The sequence below is a fragment of the Acinonyx jubatus genome, chromosome A1, assembly GCF_027475565.1.
Source record: "Acinonyx jubatus isolate Ajub_Pintada_27869175 chromosome A1, VMU_Ajub_asm_v1.0, whole genome shotgun sequence".
NCBI lineage: Eukaryota > Metazoa > Chordata > Mammalia > Carnivora > Felidae > Acinonyx > Acinonyx jubatus.
This window is the reverse complement of record NC_069380.1, coordinates 130,702,733-130,720,234: the sequence shown is the minus strand read 5'-3', so window position 1 is coordinate 130,720,234 and position 17,502 is coordinate 130,702,733. Positions and strand designations below refer to the sequence as shown.

Genomic DNA, 17,502 nt, shown 5'->3' with positions numbered 1-17,502 from the left:
TTCCAGTTAAGGAACTAGAGGTCTTGAATGCTGTGTAAAATTTTCCTTCCTAACTGTATTAAGTTTTCCTTCTGATATGTCCTGAATATGTTTCCTTTCTCTATCTCTGTTAGTTCAGATCAAGATTGGTAGGTGATTAAAGCACAAAGAAAGAAAGAAAGAAAGAAAGAAAGAAAGAAAGAAAGAAAATTTAAAAAAGAACACACCTAAATATTTAAAAAGACCTTATAGCAAATTTGTCTTTGCAATCTACTACTTAACAAGTTTATGTAAAAATCTACACTATTCCATTTATTAATGACAGACTTTTCAAGTTTATTTAATCATGCAGATTTGCCTTGGCCTCTTTAAAAAGTTGGATATTTCTACATTGTTTCTATGTAAGCACTATGTGTTCATGTTATATATTTCATTTTCAAAAATGGCACAACGCAAGCAAAAGGTGCCCTTAAAAGTATACTAATTCCATTATAACAATAATTTTTAAATTATCTTTAAAAAGTAATTATTAAAAAAATATATAATACAATATTTATGCTAATACTCATACCTGACTAAAAGAGAACAGCTCTCATAGTACCAAACAGATAAATGCTTTACATTTTCAGCGATGTTCTTTTAATTTCTTTGCTAATTCTAAGATACCTAACTTTTCTTTTTAAGATTTTATTTTTAGGGGTGCCTGGGTGGCTCACTCGGTTGAACGTCCAACTCATCCAGCTCTTGATTTCAGCTCAGGTCATGATCTCAGTTTGGTTGGTGAGTTTCGAATCCTGCATCAGTGTTGCACTGACAGTGCAGAATCTGCTTGGGATTTTCTCTCTGTCCATCCTCAGCTCTGTGCCCTTTCTGTCTCAAAATAAAATAAGTAACCTTAAAAAAATTGTTTTTAAGTAATCCCTACCCCCAACATGGGGTTCGAACTCACAACCCTCAGATCAAGAGTCACATGTTCGGAGTGCCTGGGTGGCTCATTTGGTTGAGCACCAGGCTCTTGATATTGGTTCAGGGCACGATCTCATGGCTATGGGATTGAGCCCAGTGGCAGGCTCTGCCCTGAGCATGGAGCCTGCTTGGGATTGGGATTTTCTCTCTCTCTCTCTCTCTCTCTCTCCCTCCCCCTCTCCCTCTCTCTCTTTCCCCTGCTCATGCTCTCTCTAAAAAGAAAAAAAAAAAAAAAAGAGTCACATGCCCTACTGGCTGAGCCAGCCAGGCACCCCAACATACCAAACATTTTTAACATGTTAACATTTTTAACATTTTAACATAAACTAATAATGGCCAATTCACAGTATTAGTGAGCTAACAGAATGTGCCTCAAACAAACAAGTATTTCCAGCATTGACTTTTATAGACATCATCATAATAATAACTAATATGTGTTAAAGCTTATAAAGGACATCTACGCTGTAACTTTGACACAAACTTAGAGTGGAGAAGTCCCAAAATGGAGCAGAGAGGAAAGCAAAATCCAGTTGTTTCTCAAGATTCAAAGTAGACTTGAGATTGAAATTAAGTATGAAAGACATTAAGAAATTCAATCTTTTAACTGAGTTTGCTTCTTTTTGGTTTGGGATTTACCATCCAAAAGTCACTTTCAGAGTTAAGTAAAAGATAACAGATGGAAATTTTAGTTTGAATAATTAAAAGCACTTTATTCATTGCCATTTTATTTCCCTTTTAAGAAATGTAGTTATATAATTAGTTTTTGAGAAAAATTCCCTATAAAAGATCACTTCTGTGTGAAGTTACACAATGTACTATTGTTTGAAACTATGAGAGTGATTTTATGTTTGATTTCCGTATATACCAACTTAGACATAAAATAGATCACGGTGATATTTTTAATAATACAAGCCCCTTGTAAAAAGTGACTTGAGTTTAGAAATAATAAAGATGTGCATTCAGCTGTTTATTGTTCCCAAATTTTCTCTTTGGTCTTTGAAATATAAAATACTTGTGGGACTAGACAGTAGTCTATCATTGCATTGACCATGGCTTTCCCCTATTCACTTTCTCCCGCCATCCCCTTCTTTTAGGTCATTTTCAATGTCGGGAAGGAAGAGTACCCTATAATATATGGGCTTAGGTGTACCAGGCATCGTTGCAGGGCATCTGTGAACATCACAGCTCCTGAAAGCCTAGGCTCTATAGCCATCAATTGCACCTGGCTCGGTTCTCATATAGCATGCCCTTAAGAAGAGTAACTTCTGTAGACAAACTTATGCTCTTGCTTGGGTCACAGTTCTGGAAGTTAATATGTTGCTCATTTATTTATCTATAATAATTATTTCTATTTATCTTTTTACTGAAGCATATGGCTTCCCCTATATAATACACTTAAAATTGTTTTTTAATTCTTCTGTGTATTTTTAATATTATTTAAAATTTCCAATTTCATGTAAAAAGTCTTACATATAAAAGTTAATTTGATAACCTGACAGTTTTTATTGTTTACTCTGCATTTTCTCTTATGTTACGATGTATAGCTGAAGGCAGGAAGTCTCTGCTAACACAAAACATTTTCCCTAGTACTCTTTTCTTTCTTATTTCATCTCATTTCTATTGCTTTAGACATTATATTCTTCCCTAACATGATCGGACCTGCATACATGTTAGCTCACTGAAAAACTTGGGTAAGGCTGAAAGCAAAGTTGAAGTACATTCCTATTGTATTAGTGATTTGTGTGTCACAGGTTATGTTTCACTTCACAAAAATTCTGTCCAAAATAACATTTTTAACAGTCATAATATTATACATCTTTACAAGGTATTATGCATAAAATGCTTTTGAAAAAAATTCAGCATTTTTTACTGGTAAACATCATCTCAATTTTATTCTATTAATATTACTATTGATTCTGATATTACTATTCCCATTTTTTCTTTACTTGAGGAAATAAATAGTTTAAAAGCTATACAGCTTTTTTATAACTGAAATCTGAAATATTTACTCTGGTTCTAAGAAAGAAAGAGGTGCTATATATAATCAAAAGAAAGTCTTTAAAAGCCTGGCTCAGTTGGTAGAGCATGTGAACTCTTGATCTTGGGGTTTTAAGTTTGATCACCATATTGGGTGTAGAGATTACTTGAAAATAAAATCTTTGAAAAAATAATAGTAAAAGAAAATCTTCTCTGTTGGTAGTAAATCCTCACAGTGTGTAGGAGAAACTCCAGGTCTTCTTGGACTATCAACATCATTTCTCTAAAATTTTTTTAAATGTTTTTATTTATTTTTGAGAGCGAGACAGAGCATGAGTGGGGGAAGGGCAGAGAGAGAGGGAGACAACAGAATCTGAAGCAGGCTCCAGGCTCTGAACTGTTAGCACAGAGCCTGACTTGGGGCTCAAACCCACGAACTGCAAGATCACGACCTGAGCCAAAGTTGGTGCTTAAGACTGAGCCACCCACGCGCCCCTTTTCTCTAAAATTTGTAATAAAATATCAAAAATAAATCCTACAGATCACAGCGATTTCTTTTTAGTATAACATGAGTCAGTTCTTCAAAGGAAGCTTGCCTGTCACAAGTTTCTATTTCTAGTTAGTGTTCTGCCTCCTGACATGTCTGCCCCTTCCGATGTGTATGTCTACTGGTAAGAACTCAAGCACTGAAACAAGACTACACAAATAAAGGAATCTAACAAATGCCTGTTTTCCAGACTTAATATTCTGTAGAATACGGGGCAGAGTGGACCTAAAAGGGAATAAAATTAAACAATTGAATTGGGGACGAAGAAAAGAGGAGACAATTTTCGTAGAATTTTGGATGTGGAGCAAACATTAGAAATGACCTAATTTCATGGTCTCATTTTACAAAGGAGAGTGAAAACTTACTTTAGGTTATTTCCCTAAACTACTTAGAACTCACAAATAGGTATAATAAGAAGATAAAGTGAAAAGGGACAAAATTATAGACCTGTGGCTATGAAAAGAGTGCTTAATATCAGTGAAGATCAGAGGAAGAGAAATCAGACAACAATATAACAAAATAGGGAGGCTGTAAAACTAACACTATTAGACCTGAAAATGCATTATTTTATTAGATAAGGTATTTTCCATAATATAATCATATTGGTTCTTGCCTTATTCTCCCCATTTTAATGTAATCTCATTGAAGTCAAAACTTGTCCCTTGACTAATTTGCCCTCCTATGATAATGAAAAACCATGCCTTAGACATAGTGGGAATTTGGTGTGTTAAGTTAGACACTTTCCGTAGAAGAAATTACTGTTAATAACTAATGAATAATAGAAATTCGCTCCAGGGATAGTATGATTTCAAATAAATTCAGTATGTGTATCCCCTACCCTACCTTACCATCACTAAACACTGTTACTGTAGAAAAATACAATATTTTAGGGGCATCTGACTGGCTCAGTGGGTAGAGCATGTGACCCTTGATCTCGGGATTGTGAGTTCAAGCCCCATGTTGGATGTGGAGATTACTTGAAAATAAAATCTTTCAAAGAAAAATATAATATTTTAGAGTTGTGTGCTTTTTTTTTTTTTCTGAATAATCCTGTATTTCCCTGGAACATCTAGTCTTGCTTCAGACAGAAGGAAAGATGAGAAAGGAAGCCTATGAAAAATAAAAACTGGCAGGAAGAACTTCAGAAGGAGAAAGCATATGGGTGGAACTGATTGGTACCCTGGGTGTCAGCTGTTAGATCAAGGCAGGTAGGCTTTACTCTGCCCTGCAAATGCTTGTGTCTGGCCAATAGTCACAGATTCCATCGGTGAGAGGCAGAGCAGAGAGACTTTTTTCCCCTGGTGCTTGTTGTTCTTTGGATGCTATCTACAGTGAAGATTTAGATTCAATTAATATTGCTGGCCATGTGTATACAGTATTGTCTTGGTTGCTAGCTACTTTATAGATGTTGTGGTTAAGTAAATTACTGCCTTAGCCACCAGCCACATTTGTAGTATAAGCTCTAACTCTTTAACATCCCCCCACCCCTTTCCTCTTCAGAAAACGGTTTCTTGGGTTGATATGATGAGTTATGCCACTAGGTTAGATTATCTAGATGTTGGTTAGCCTCTCAATCCCAAGGATACATTTATACCTCTCTTTCCATTATTGACTCATTCACATACGGTTATAGATTGCTCACTTACTGAGTGGGCTAGCTCTGGAATGTTGAGTCTTAAGAGTAGATTTGAAAAGACCTAGAAAATCTTTCTGCTGCCTTTAACCTCCCCCATTTATTTCTTCGTTTAACACATGTCATTCTTTCAAGTGAAATTCAGGCGGTAATTTATGTGCATTGAATGCCCACCTCTCTACTTTTAAAATGATCAACTGTTCTGTGAAAGGCAATATATTTCCAAATATTGTTACAAAGGAGTTTACAAAATTATTTAATTCTCTAAAAGAAGATCTAGATGGGATATGAGAACATTGAGCAGCTTATAAGGGGAATAGAGAAGGGATTGAAAAGGAGGTGAGGAAATTGAGAGGCACTATGGTCTCTGGAGCCTTTACTCAGGATTGGCCCTAGGAATGTAGCTGCTGAGCCCAAGACCCTATGTTCTTCAGTTGAACTATCAACATCTCCTAGAGTAAGCACAGTGCATAAAAGATTCCATCCAGGACTCACTTGCAGCTTACTGGACTTCGTGATCATTTTCCTGGGGTATATGCTATTTCAAAATACTAAAAACCATTTCCTGATATATAGCTAGAGCAGTGATTAATTTGGGTATTCCTTCCTCTCACTGGACAAGAGAACCTTTGGTAGGAAAAGAGATCATCTGTAATTTTTAACTGTCGGCTAAAAATTAAATATTAAATATAAGACCTGATAAATTTAAACTTACAGACTAAATTAAGGGTTATGTTTCCATGTTAAGAAGCTTCATGTTTGGGGGGTGCCTGGGTGGCTCAGTTGGTTGAGCTTCCGACTTCATGATCTCATGTTTTGTGAATTCAAGCCCCGCATCAGGCTCTCTGCTGTCAGTATAGAGCCCACTTTGGATCCTCTGTCCCCTTGCTCTCTGCTCCTCCCCTGCTCATGCTCTCTCCCTCTCTCAAAAATAAATAAAACATTTAAAAAACGAAGAACCATCATATTTTATTCTTTGATAAGCAAAATAAAAATCTATATATAGGATACACCCATTTTAGAGAGTTTGAAGTAAATATGTATTGATAATGGCATCTTTGTTTTTAAATTTTATGATATGAAAACATTAATTTTTTAAGCATGGAAGAGGGGTGACATTAAATTAAAAAATAGGTATAGAATTTGCATGCCAGTAACTTTAGATGTGTAAAAATAAAATGCAATTAGTGTAGTTTTAAATTTGACCAATTAAATTCTGCAGATCATCTGCATACTCCAGGGATGTGGACGCTAAGTCACTAGAATTTGTTTTTAATTGGACATATACTGACTTGTCATGTGGACATTTTATGTTTTTGCTTATAAACTATAAGTCCTTAGATTTGAAAACACAGTAACTTTGTGTAACTGGATGTAATTATTCCCGGCAGGATTTAAATCAACTCCTTAGCAGTGTTTTACAGATTACTTAAAACAAATTTTTTTTAATGTTTATTTATTTTTGAGAGAGGGAGAGAGACAGAGTGTAAGCTGGGTAGGGGCAGAGAGAGGGAAACACAGAATCTGAAGCAGGCTCCAGGCTCTGAGCTGTCAGGACAGAGCCTGACACAAGGCTCGAAATAACAGAACGCGAGATCATGACCTGAGCTGAAGTGGGATGCTTAGCCGTCCCACTTCCGGGGACGGTTATTTCCACATGATCTGTATTTTCTATTTTCTACACCTAAAGTCTGCATTTCCCTTAGGCCCAAAGTGTGTGTTTAAAAATCCATCCTAAATTAGGTACATTGGTTTAGAGTTATCCTATTGCTACTGATTTAAAAAGGAAAGAAAGAAAAAAAAAAGTTCTCTGAATCTGCCAAGTGTGGGGTTAAAGGTTGGAAGGGGATTTTTATGCTGTTGGAGAAAGATAGTTCAGCATAGTCAGAAGATTTGGAATAGATTACTGGTATAGTCAGTTCTTGAGTGTGAAATACCACACTGTCTAACAGAACATTTTAGAAGAAAATAAAAGATAAATGCAAGGAAAGATGCATCTTCATGAAACAGAGTAATTTCAACTGTTTATTCAAGGACTTTAATTTTTACTTCATAAAAAATAGTGTTCTGAACTCATGAACCTGAAGTGAACCCCACAATACCCTAATTCTTGGTCTTTAAGAAGTCTGGAAGGCATGACCAAAATGAAGTCAATCTGTAATTGTTAGCACTTAGTTCAATCTCTTAAGAAGCACAGTTCCTTATACTTAGTAACTGTTCTCTGTTGAATGAGTGAATGAATGAATGCATGAATGAATGACCTATCAACCACATTTAACTGGCGTGTTTAGTATGTGTACTATGTAATTTTAAACGAATTACTGGATCCCACCAAAGTGCAAAATAGCCTTAAAAATAAAGATCCAGAACAAAGATATGAGACTGTGGATATTTTTTATTTTGTTGTTTGTGGTTTGTTTCTTTTCCACGTTTTCAACAATTAATGTTATGTAGTTAAGTTTTTTCAAGAAACATACTTGGCTAGAATTTATCTTAAGATCAAACATAAATTTCACCTATAATAACGAATGTCTCAACCTGTGATTCCAATTGCAGAGGCCTTTCTTTTACATTAATGGCTACCTTTAAAAACTAATATAATTATAACCACACAACATTTCTAGGCTTAACTTAAAGGAAGTAGAATTTTTTCTTAACCTGTAGAAACTGAATTGATGTTTCTGGCATTGATGCAGAGTAACAGTTCCATTTGGTAGTGTTGAAAACGTTTATTCTTTTCTGAAAACCAGCCAAGGTATTAAATTGAATGACAACTTTCTTGTTGCAAATCAGATTTTTTTTTATTATTACACATAATTATCAAAGTTGGGTAAAGTTGTTTAAGTCCTCCGTGTAAGTGGGTGGTTTGAGTCTCCCCTCTCCAAGTATAATCATATTTGAATGACTTTGAAAAAAATAACCATGATGACTTATAAAAATAATCCCCACTCTTCCTGATAGGAACAACATATTGAACTGGGCGGAAGAACTGTGGCAATTGGAAGTTGACCCTATGACTAATGGTGGAGATTTCTGTCTAGGTGGGTCACATGGACTTAGTTATCTGCCCACTGGAATGACACAATGGGGAGCTAGCTGATGAATATTGTGGAACATCTGTGAATGGATCACAGCTATGCCTGACGTGAATCATTCCTCCCTCAAAAATCTAAAGTTTAATAGTTAAGAAATTCCAAACTGTTGTCACATAAACTGAGATTTGGCCTATTCTAGGAGTTAGGAGGGAATGAATACAGTACATATTCTAAGACATTTTGCCAGTAAGTTGTTGGCTACGTTTGAGGCCCCTAAATTTAGGAAAACCTAAAAAAAAACCTACTGAAAGAGATTAGTAAGAGCCTTGGGTCACTGCAAACAGTAAAATATACCTTTTTCAACTGCTCACCACCATCACGGAGGGTACAGTACTTGGTAATTTTCCTGATCAGAGACATAGATTTCCCTATCTTGCTTAGTTAGAAGTTTGAATTGCATGATGCCTGAGGCACCTCCACCTGCAAAATTTCCACGACTTTTAAAGGGATCTTGGGGCAAGTATTTGGTGTATGACTCTTCAGGTGACAATTTGCTTCAGTGAATGATCTTATTTCACATTGATTTCCCTAATTTGAGATTAAAGTCTTTTCTTCAGGGTGCTATTAAAAGCAACTGGAAAAAAAAAATAAAGGCAAAACTGTAGGTTCATGTGGGTCTGGCTAGGTGTGAAGCTGTGGTTTCCTGGATATATTGCTAATGCTGTTTTTACAACTCTTTGCGGGTAATTTAGCTTACCTGGTTATAGAGAAGAGGTCGGGGAGTCGGGAATAGTTTATGCTTTTATTTCCAATTCCAGGAGTAACCTGCGACCTCTATATGATCTGAAATATATAGCATTGTTTTTAGTTTTACTTTTTCTCTGGTATCTTGGTATACCTAGCTTTGCTTCTTTAGATTCTTCGACACTAAAGAGAAAATGAGACTGCATAAGGTCTACTCACCAGGGATGTTTACAAATAAGATTGTGTCTGTGTGTGTCTTTGTATTTTGTGAATTGTGAGCAAGTTGTGGTGGATACCTTTGCCAATAAATAATTAACACATACTTAGAATTTTACAGTTTTATAATGAGAGTGTTTTTAGCTGTGACAAACAGGTCACATAGACTAATAATCTAAGATAATAATCTACTGAGTTACTATTTCAAGGAATATATATATATATATATATCTGTTTGACAATGGTATAATCAACAGGGGGCCAGCTCTGTTAAAGCAAACAGACTAATGGGTTGGAGTGCAAAAGAGGCCCACTGCAATCTCTAAATTCTAGACTTTGTGGGCTTTTAGAGAAATAAAACTATAAGTGGAAGAAAAAGAATGAAATGTGTGAATGTGATGTGTTCCTCACAAAGACTAAATTGATGGGATTTGTCCTATAAAATATCAAAAAGTAAATTTGTCCCTATTGCTTTATTTTTAAATAGATGTACAGCCATTGTTTTGCATTGAAATGTATATTCATACATTTTATCTGATTATATTTTGGGAAAATGAAGTTGGGGGGGATTTGTTTTTTGTTCTTTTTTTTTTAAGGAAAGCACGAAGAAGAATATACAAATGGGAATATTAATTGTTTACAATTGCCAATAGTTTCTTTTCTGAACTTGAAAACAGTTATGTTTCTAAATATGAGAACAATAATTTTGCCTAAAATTGCAGTATAATGACCAGGACTTCTCTCCTTTTTAGAGAAGCAGTGAAGTGTTTCTGGAACAGATAAGACAGCAGCGATCCAGTGAGGTTGATTCCCCAGAGGAAAGCTATGCATACCTAACTTATTGGAAAGTAAACTACTCTTCAATTAATGATGTCCTCCTTTTCTCAAGGTGTCCAAAGACAGGAGGCAGTCTGTAAAAGATTGGACGACAACTCTATTGTCCAGAACAATTACTGTGACCCTGACAGTAAGCCACCTGAAAATCAAAGAGCCTGCAACACTGAGCCCTGCCCACCTGAGTAAGTAAGAGTAAGAAATGAGAATGATTTTTTTAAGTGCAAAGAGAAAAGCATTAGCTACTCATATTTGGAAACATATTCATATGTTATGAAAAGGGGAGAGAGCATCACAGAGGGTAGATTTTGATATCCCTTTCACTGAGCTAAGATTTCTGTTTATCCATAGGTTTCAGTTATTAATCCTTAAAAGCAGGAACTTCAGTAGGTTGATCTGGCACAGTGCTAGAAATTATCATGTTTCATCAATTCTAAGGCACATATCTTTTCACATTTTAACATCTTGGAAATTGAGATTTATCTTGCAATTGATAGTGTGTTACTTACAATAAAAATCATCATTATTTTTATCTTTCTTAATGGTACATAGAATAATGGTATCTTAAATTCAATAAAACACATTAGATTGGTGTGCAGTCCTATCTTTTCCAGATATTTATCCTAAAGGCCTAAAGACTTTTTTTTTAATGTTTAGTTTTGAGAGAGAGAGAGAGAGAGAGAGAGAGAGCGAGCGTGGACGTGCAATTGCGTGTATGAGTGGGGGAGGGGCAGAGAGAGAAGGGGGGTGCAGAGAAAGCCAGGGACAGAGGATCCCAAGTGCGCTGTACCTTGACAGCAGCGATCCCAATGTGGGGCTGGAACTCATGAACAGTGAGATTATGACTTGAGCCGAAGTCAGATGCTCAACCAACTGAACCAACCAGCCGGCCCAAGACTCTTTTTTTAATGTTTATTTATTTATTTTGAGAGAGAGAGAGAGAGAGAGAGTGCAAGTAGGAGAGAGGCAGAGAGAGAATCCCAGGGCAGAGCCTGATGCAGGGCTCAAACTGTGAGATCATGACCTTAGCCAAAATCAAGATTCAATTGCTTAATCAACTGAGCCACCCAAGTGCCCCTATAGAGCATGCAACTCCTGATCTCAGGGTCATGAGTTCAAGCTCCACATTGGGTACAGAGATTACTTTTTAAAAATTAAAAAAAAAAAAAAAAAAAGGCAATGATTACATGAGAAAACACAAAGCCATCCAGGCGCCCCAAAGATACTTGATTTTTTTAAAAATGTTTATTTACTTTTGAGAGAGAGGGAGAAACAGCACGCAAGCAGGGAAGGGGCAGAGAGACAGGGAGACACAGAATCCAAAGCAGGCTCTAGGCTCTGAGCTGTCAGCACACAGCCTGATGCGGGGCTCCAACCCACAAGATGAGATCATGACCTGAGCCAAGGTTGAACTCTTAACTGACTTGACCCACCCAGGCACACCTATACACATTTGATTTTTAAATGATTTTTTTTCTCTTTTCTGCCAATTATTGTTATAAATTTAACTCAAAAGAAGTGGGGAAACTACACAAGCTATAAAAACTGCTTAAAAACCATGGGCAAAAATTTTTCCCTTCCCATGTTTCTTACAACTTTCAACATTATTTTCATGTAATTGTGCTTCTCAACCCATCAAGTTACTTTCCTGACATTCAGGAATTTGAGTATTATGTTTGACATTTGATCGGCCTTTTAAGACGTCTGAGTGGTCCTGGTCACACCTGTTCTATTTTGGCTTCAGCTTTTTTATTCGTTTAGGCTTAAATGCTATTCGAACACCCCTTGAGATTTCAGTGGTTTGTCATTCCATCCCATGTATTGTGGATTTACATATTACATTGGAGTTGTTTATCTATCTACCTATGTATCTATGTTATATATATAATATAGATCGATATAATAACTATAATATATAATCTATATGATATATATTTATAGTTAGAGATAATTGACATTCAAATTAACATACATAATTAAAATTAAGTTTCTTTTCCTTTTGTAATTCTAAAATAAATTTATTTATTGAGGCACCTGGGTGGCTCACTTGGTTAAGCATCTGACTTTGATTTTGGGTTCAGGTCATGATCTCAGGTTTCTTGAGATTGAGCCCCTGCATTGGGCTCAGTGCTGACAGCACAGAGCCTACTTGGGATTGTCTCTCTCTTCCTCTCTCCCTGCCCTCCCCCCACCCCTCAGCTCCTATGCGTGCCCACACTCACTCTCTCTTGTGCACTCTCTCTTGTACACACTCTCTCTCCCAAAATAAATAAATAAATTTAAGTTATTTATTTTATAAGTTATTTATTAACTTCACTAAAGTTATATAATATTTTTTTTAAGTTTGGAGACAAGAGAATGGAATTGGAAAAAGAAAGATAAAGAGAATATGAAAAAAGAAAATTTAGGCCGACTTCTTTTCAGAAAGAGCTAAAGATATAAAGAGCTTAAAATATTACTCTTTATTAGTCCATATTTTTCTTAGTTCCTTCTTAATTTCTTTTTTATTCCTTTGAATTGAGACTATGAAAAAGAAAATCTCAATTCTTCAGAATGGTTGTTGTATATGATAAAATTCCCAGTAGACCTTGGTATTCTAGAGATAAAAATCATTGAAAGACTAGTGAATTCAATAACACTTTTTTAAAAGTTTGTTTGTTTTTTTGTTTGTTTATTAATTAATTAATTTATTTATTTATTTATTTTGAGAGAGAGAGAGAGCAGGGGAGGGGCAGAAAGGGAGGAGAGAAAGAATCCCAAGCAGTCTCCACGCTGTCAGTGCAGAGCCCAACATAGGGGTTCAATCTCACAAACTCTGAGATCGTGACCTGAGCTGAAATCAAGAGTTGGATGCTTAACTGACTTAGCTACCCAGGCACCCCCAACAATACTTTAAATGAGTATGGAATAAAGGAAAGAAGATAAGGTTTTTTTTTTCAGATATGATGTAATAATCATATTTGTTTTTTGTTGTACATATTAAAACATGAAAATTTTAGAACACAGGTAAGTAAAAATAAGAAAATTAAAAATACTTGTAATACTTAAACTACCACTGTTAATATTTTGATATATATATATATATATATATATTTCAGTCTTTTTTCTATGTTTACATTTTCTATGTTTATGTTTTTCTGTTGTTAATGTATATAACAAAATGGTATGATATGATTTATGATGCTTTGTAGTCAGTTTTCAACATACTTTGAACATTAAATATCTTCTAAAATATTCAGTAGATATGTCCCTGTTTACTTAAATTGGTTTTCCACTGTTGAATAACTTTGGCTGTGTCTTAGCTTTTGATCCCTTAACATACCACAGTATTAACATTTTTTGCTACTAAAACTTTGCTCTCTATAATTATGCTGTTATGTTAAATGAATGGGAATAGAATACCTTGTTCAGATGGAAATATATTTTAGCCTTTGAAACACTGTCAGATTGTTCTCCAGAAATAATATATGAATGTATATTCCCAATAAGAGCATTTTAGAACATCATTTCCCTGAACTGCACAACACTGGATATTATTGTTTTAAAAACAATCTTTGATTATTTTATAGAGAAAAAAGCCTCGGTATCTAACTGTTGTTTTATTTTGTATTTCTTGGATTGCAGACAAGGATGAGCATTGAAAAATTATGTACGGTTGCCATTTGTATTACTTATTTTTGCTTTTCTGATCCATGGCCTATCCTATCCCATTTTTCTATTGAAGTGTTTCTCATTTTGTTACTGATTTCTAGTAACTCTTAATGTTTTAAAGATATTTAGTCTTTTACCTTTGTTCCAAATATTTTATCTGAGTTTGTCATATGTTTTCCATATTTTTATGGTGCTGTTATCTATTTTTACTTATAGAAGTTTTAAAATATTACATAGAAAAGCTATCAAACTTTTATTTCTTTCATAGTTTAGGAAGGCCTCATCCACTCTAAGAATGTACTTTTAAAGTTTCTTTCAAAGTTTCTTTTTTAAAAAAAGTTTATATGCTGTTTTGAGAGAGAGAGTACATGTGAGTGCAAGCAGTGGAGGAGCTGAGAGAGGGAGAGGGAGAGAGAATCCCAAGAAGGTCCCATGCTCAGAGTATAGTCCAATGCAGGGCTTGATGCCACGACCTTGGGATCATGACCTAAGCTGAAGTCAAGACTTGGACCTCAAGCAACTAAGTCACCCAGGCGCCCCTCTTCTTTATTTTAAATGTAAACTTTGGGGCACCTGGGTGGCTCAGTTGGTTAGGCGTCCGACTTCAGCTCAGGTCATGATCTCACGGTCTGTGAGTTTGAGCCCCACGTCGGGCTCTGTGCTGACAGCTCAGAGCCTGGAGCCTGTTTCGGATTCTGTGTCTCCCTCTCTCTTTGCCCCTCCCCTGCTCATGCTCTATCTCTGTCTAAAAAATAAATTAAAAAAATTTTTTTAAATTAAAAAAAAAATAAATGTAAGCTTTAATCTATTTGAAATATACTTGCCTATTTTGAGGAAAGGATCTGTATTTGTTTTCAAATTCCAAGTACCAGGGTACCTGCGTGGCTCAATCAGTTAACTGTCTGACTCTTGATTTTGGCTCAGGTTGTGATCTCAAGGTTTGTGAGATCAAGTCTCTGTGTTGGACTCTGAGCTGACATCAAAGAGCCTGCTTGGGATTCTCTCTCTGCCCCTCCTCCACTTGTGCACATGCATGTGTGTGCTCACATGTGCACGTGCTCTCTTTCTCTCTCAAAATAAATAAATAAATATTTTAAAAATCTCAAATTCTGAATACTATTAATTTAACATCCTCAATGGTATTTTTTATGAGATTCAGTAAATTTATTTATATATTAATTTTTTTAAAGTTTATTTATTTTGAGAGAGAGAGAGAGAGAGAGAGAGTGCGCACGAGCAGGTGAGGGACAGAGAGAGGGGAAGAGAGAGAATCACAAGCAGGCTCCATGCTGTCAGTGCAGAGCCCAATGTGGGGCTCAGTCTCACAAACCATGAGGTCATGACCTGAGCCTAAATCAAGAGTCAGACACTTAATCAACTGAGTCACCCAGGCACCCCGCTAAATGGTATTTTTTAAGTTTATTTATTTATTTTGAGAGGGACAGAGAGAGCATGATCTGGGAAGGGGCAGAGAGACAGAGAATCCCAAGCTGACTCTGCAGAGTCAGGACAGAGCCTGACATGGGTCTCGAGCTCACGAAACTATGAGATTATGACCTGAGCCAAAATCACGAGTTGGACTGACTGAGCCACCCAGGTGCCCCTAAATAGTATTTTTTTAAATGAGAAATTATCTTTTTAACTAATAAAATGTTTCCAACGTCTCTTATTCATATTGAAGACTTTATAAGCAGGGTATGGAAAACTAGAGGGCGATAAGATTTATCTTTGTGTTTTATAAAAAAAATGACAGGTGGCTAGGAAGAATAGATGAAAGATGCATTGGTAGAGAAATATTAATAGTGTTTATTTGGAAAAACTTAAAGGGCAGAGGAAACCTTGCTGGGAAAAATTAATGTGCTCATAGCAGCAACTCTTTTGTGAGAAAGAGTATAGTAATCAAGATGGTGAGGTGACTAGGGACAGGAAGAAAATAAGAATTCCAGAGGCACTGAGTGAACATGGTGGGATTCCTGACAAAGTCTTAAATAATTGGAAAAGGAAACGGGAGGGGTTGATATTAAAGTCCATGACTGATAGGAAGCTAGTGCCCCAATCATGAGAAAAGGAAGTAATGCTGAGTTGGAATCCAAAGAGAATGGCCAAGAGTTCAGTTTTCACCATGCTATCTCTCTCTAGCAAGAATGTTTCTATATATGGCCTCCTGTGAAGAATTCTTGGATATTGAATATTATTCCTGTATGACACTTTAGTTTTTAAAGTTGTAAAAATCAGAGGGGTGAAAACAATAGAGTATTATACATTGTGATAATACTGTGACCATGAGTTAAGAAAACATTTTTTAAACAACTGCAATGTGAAAGGCTCTGTGCTTTCAGAAGAATGGCTCACTTGCCTGAGGACAATCTAATCGGATAAATATGTATGAAAATAACTATAGTTAAGGATATGTTAAGTAAAAACAAGAATTTTTAACAAAAGTGCTAAAGGATGCTTGGACTGGGGAGAAATTTTTACTTGCGGGTTAGGTTTTATTTAAAATTGTTTTTAATGTTTATTTATTTTTGAGAGAGACAGAGACAGAGTGCGAGCAGGGGAGGGGTGGAGAGACAGGGATACACAGAATCCAAAGCAGGCTCCAGACCCTGAGCTCTCAGCACAGAGCCCGACGTGGGGCTTGAACTCACAAAGTGCGAGATCATGACCTGAGCCTAAGTCAGACGTTTAACTGACTGAGCCTCCCAGGCACCCCTTCATTTTTTTTTTTTTTAATTTAGAAAAATCTCACCTGTGAAATGTTTAGGGCATAGAGATTTATGCTTAGTATTAGGTTTACTTTCCAGTTAGTTGAGTAATGAGCAGATTTTCTTTTTACCAACTTAGTGTTTAGATTTTTTTTCACCTGTTTTAAAATATAGTAAAGTTCTAGTATCCTAGTAAGTAGTTAATAGGTTACATATTTTAATCTCTCTTTGAGTAAAGATGTTATTGTCAGATTATGAATTTTTTTTAATTTTGCTATGTTGTGTTTATGAGAAGAGTTGATAAGTAGATGCTGGACTCTGGGACAAAGGCTGGGAAATCTCTTTCTCTCTGTCTGTCTTTTAATCTAAACATCAAATATCAGTTTATTCTCATATGCTCTGCCATTTCCCTTTAAGTTAAAAGGCAAAAATAATATTCTAGTTTTATGATTGGTTCTTGCTTCAAAAATATTCCAATTAACCTAGGTTTGTGAACATATTTTATAGTGTCTCTCTTATTCCCTCTGCCCCCCATAATATATTGTTTGTCCTATTAATACACAGACACTGTAGGTCAAGATTACACAGATGGCACCACACTATTCTTATTTCAGACAGTTGAACATGAATCCCACTAGTTGTTAGTGTCCAATGGATATGAAGACACTTGTGAGAATGTAGACAATTTGATCCCTGGGTGTTGGGAAGAGCTCAGAAAGAAGCATCCCTGGTATTGTTCAGACTATAACAATTCAGCAGTTGACATTTCCAGAGAGAATTTTTGTGTTTTCTACCACAAAATCTAGAGGAGGAAAAAAGGAGAAATGGGGAGAAGGTCATCAGAGGGTCAAATGCAATGGGGAGAGTGAAGGTGAAAGAAGCCATATGTCTTAAACTGGACAGGGGAATAGAGAAAATGAGATGAGTGGATGCAGTGGCAAAATTGCAAAACAAGTTAAATAACTAGGGTGTGATTTAATCCTGTGGAGAGACATGGGAAGGGATGATTTGGTGAGCAATAAAGATGCAACCGGGACTGAAATCAGAGTTCGAGTCAGAAGGGAAATTGGGAGGGTGGTTAATACTTTTACTTTCATACATTCCAAATAAAATGCTCGACTGATGCATCTAGACTAAGAGATGGTTGGCAATAAAAGAGAGGACAAAGAATAAAAAGATGGAGGTGTCCCTGACCTCATGCAGCAAAGAACAGCA

At 35.9% G+C, this 17,502-nt stretch overlaps 1 protein-coding gene across 1 annotated transcript in view; it reads left to right on the top strand.

Annotated features, from left to right (window-relative positions):
* The window catches only part of ADAMTS6 (ADAM metallopeptidase with thrombospondin type 1 motif 6), a 290,745-nt gene that overhangs the window by 244,069 nt on the left and 29,174 nt on the right, over positions 1 to 17,502 (top strand). Inside the window, exon 20 of the mRNA XM_027041049.2 lies at positions 9,987 to 10,116. Within this exon, the coding sequence (XP_026896850.1) occupies positions 9,987 to 10,116 (130 nt within the window). The remainder of the gene's footprint in view (positions 1 to 9,986; positions 10,117 to 17,502) is intronic.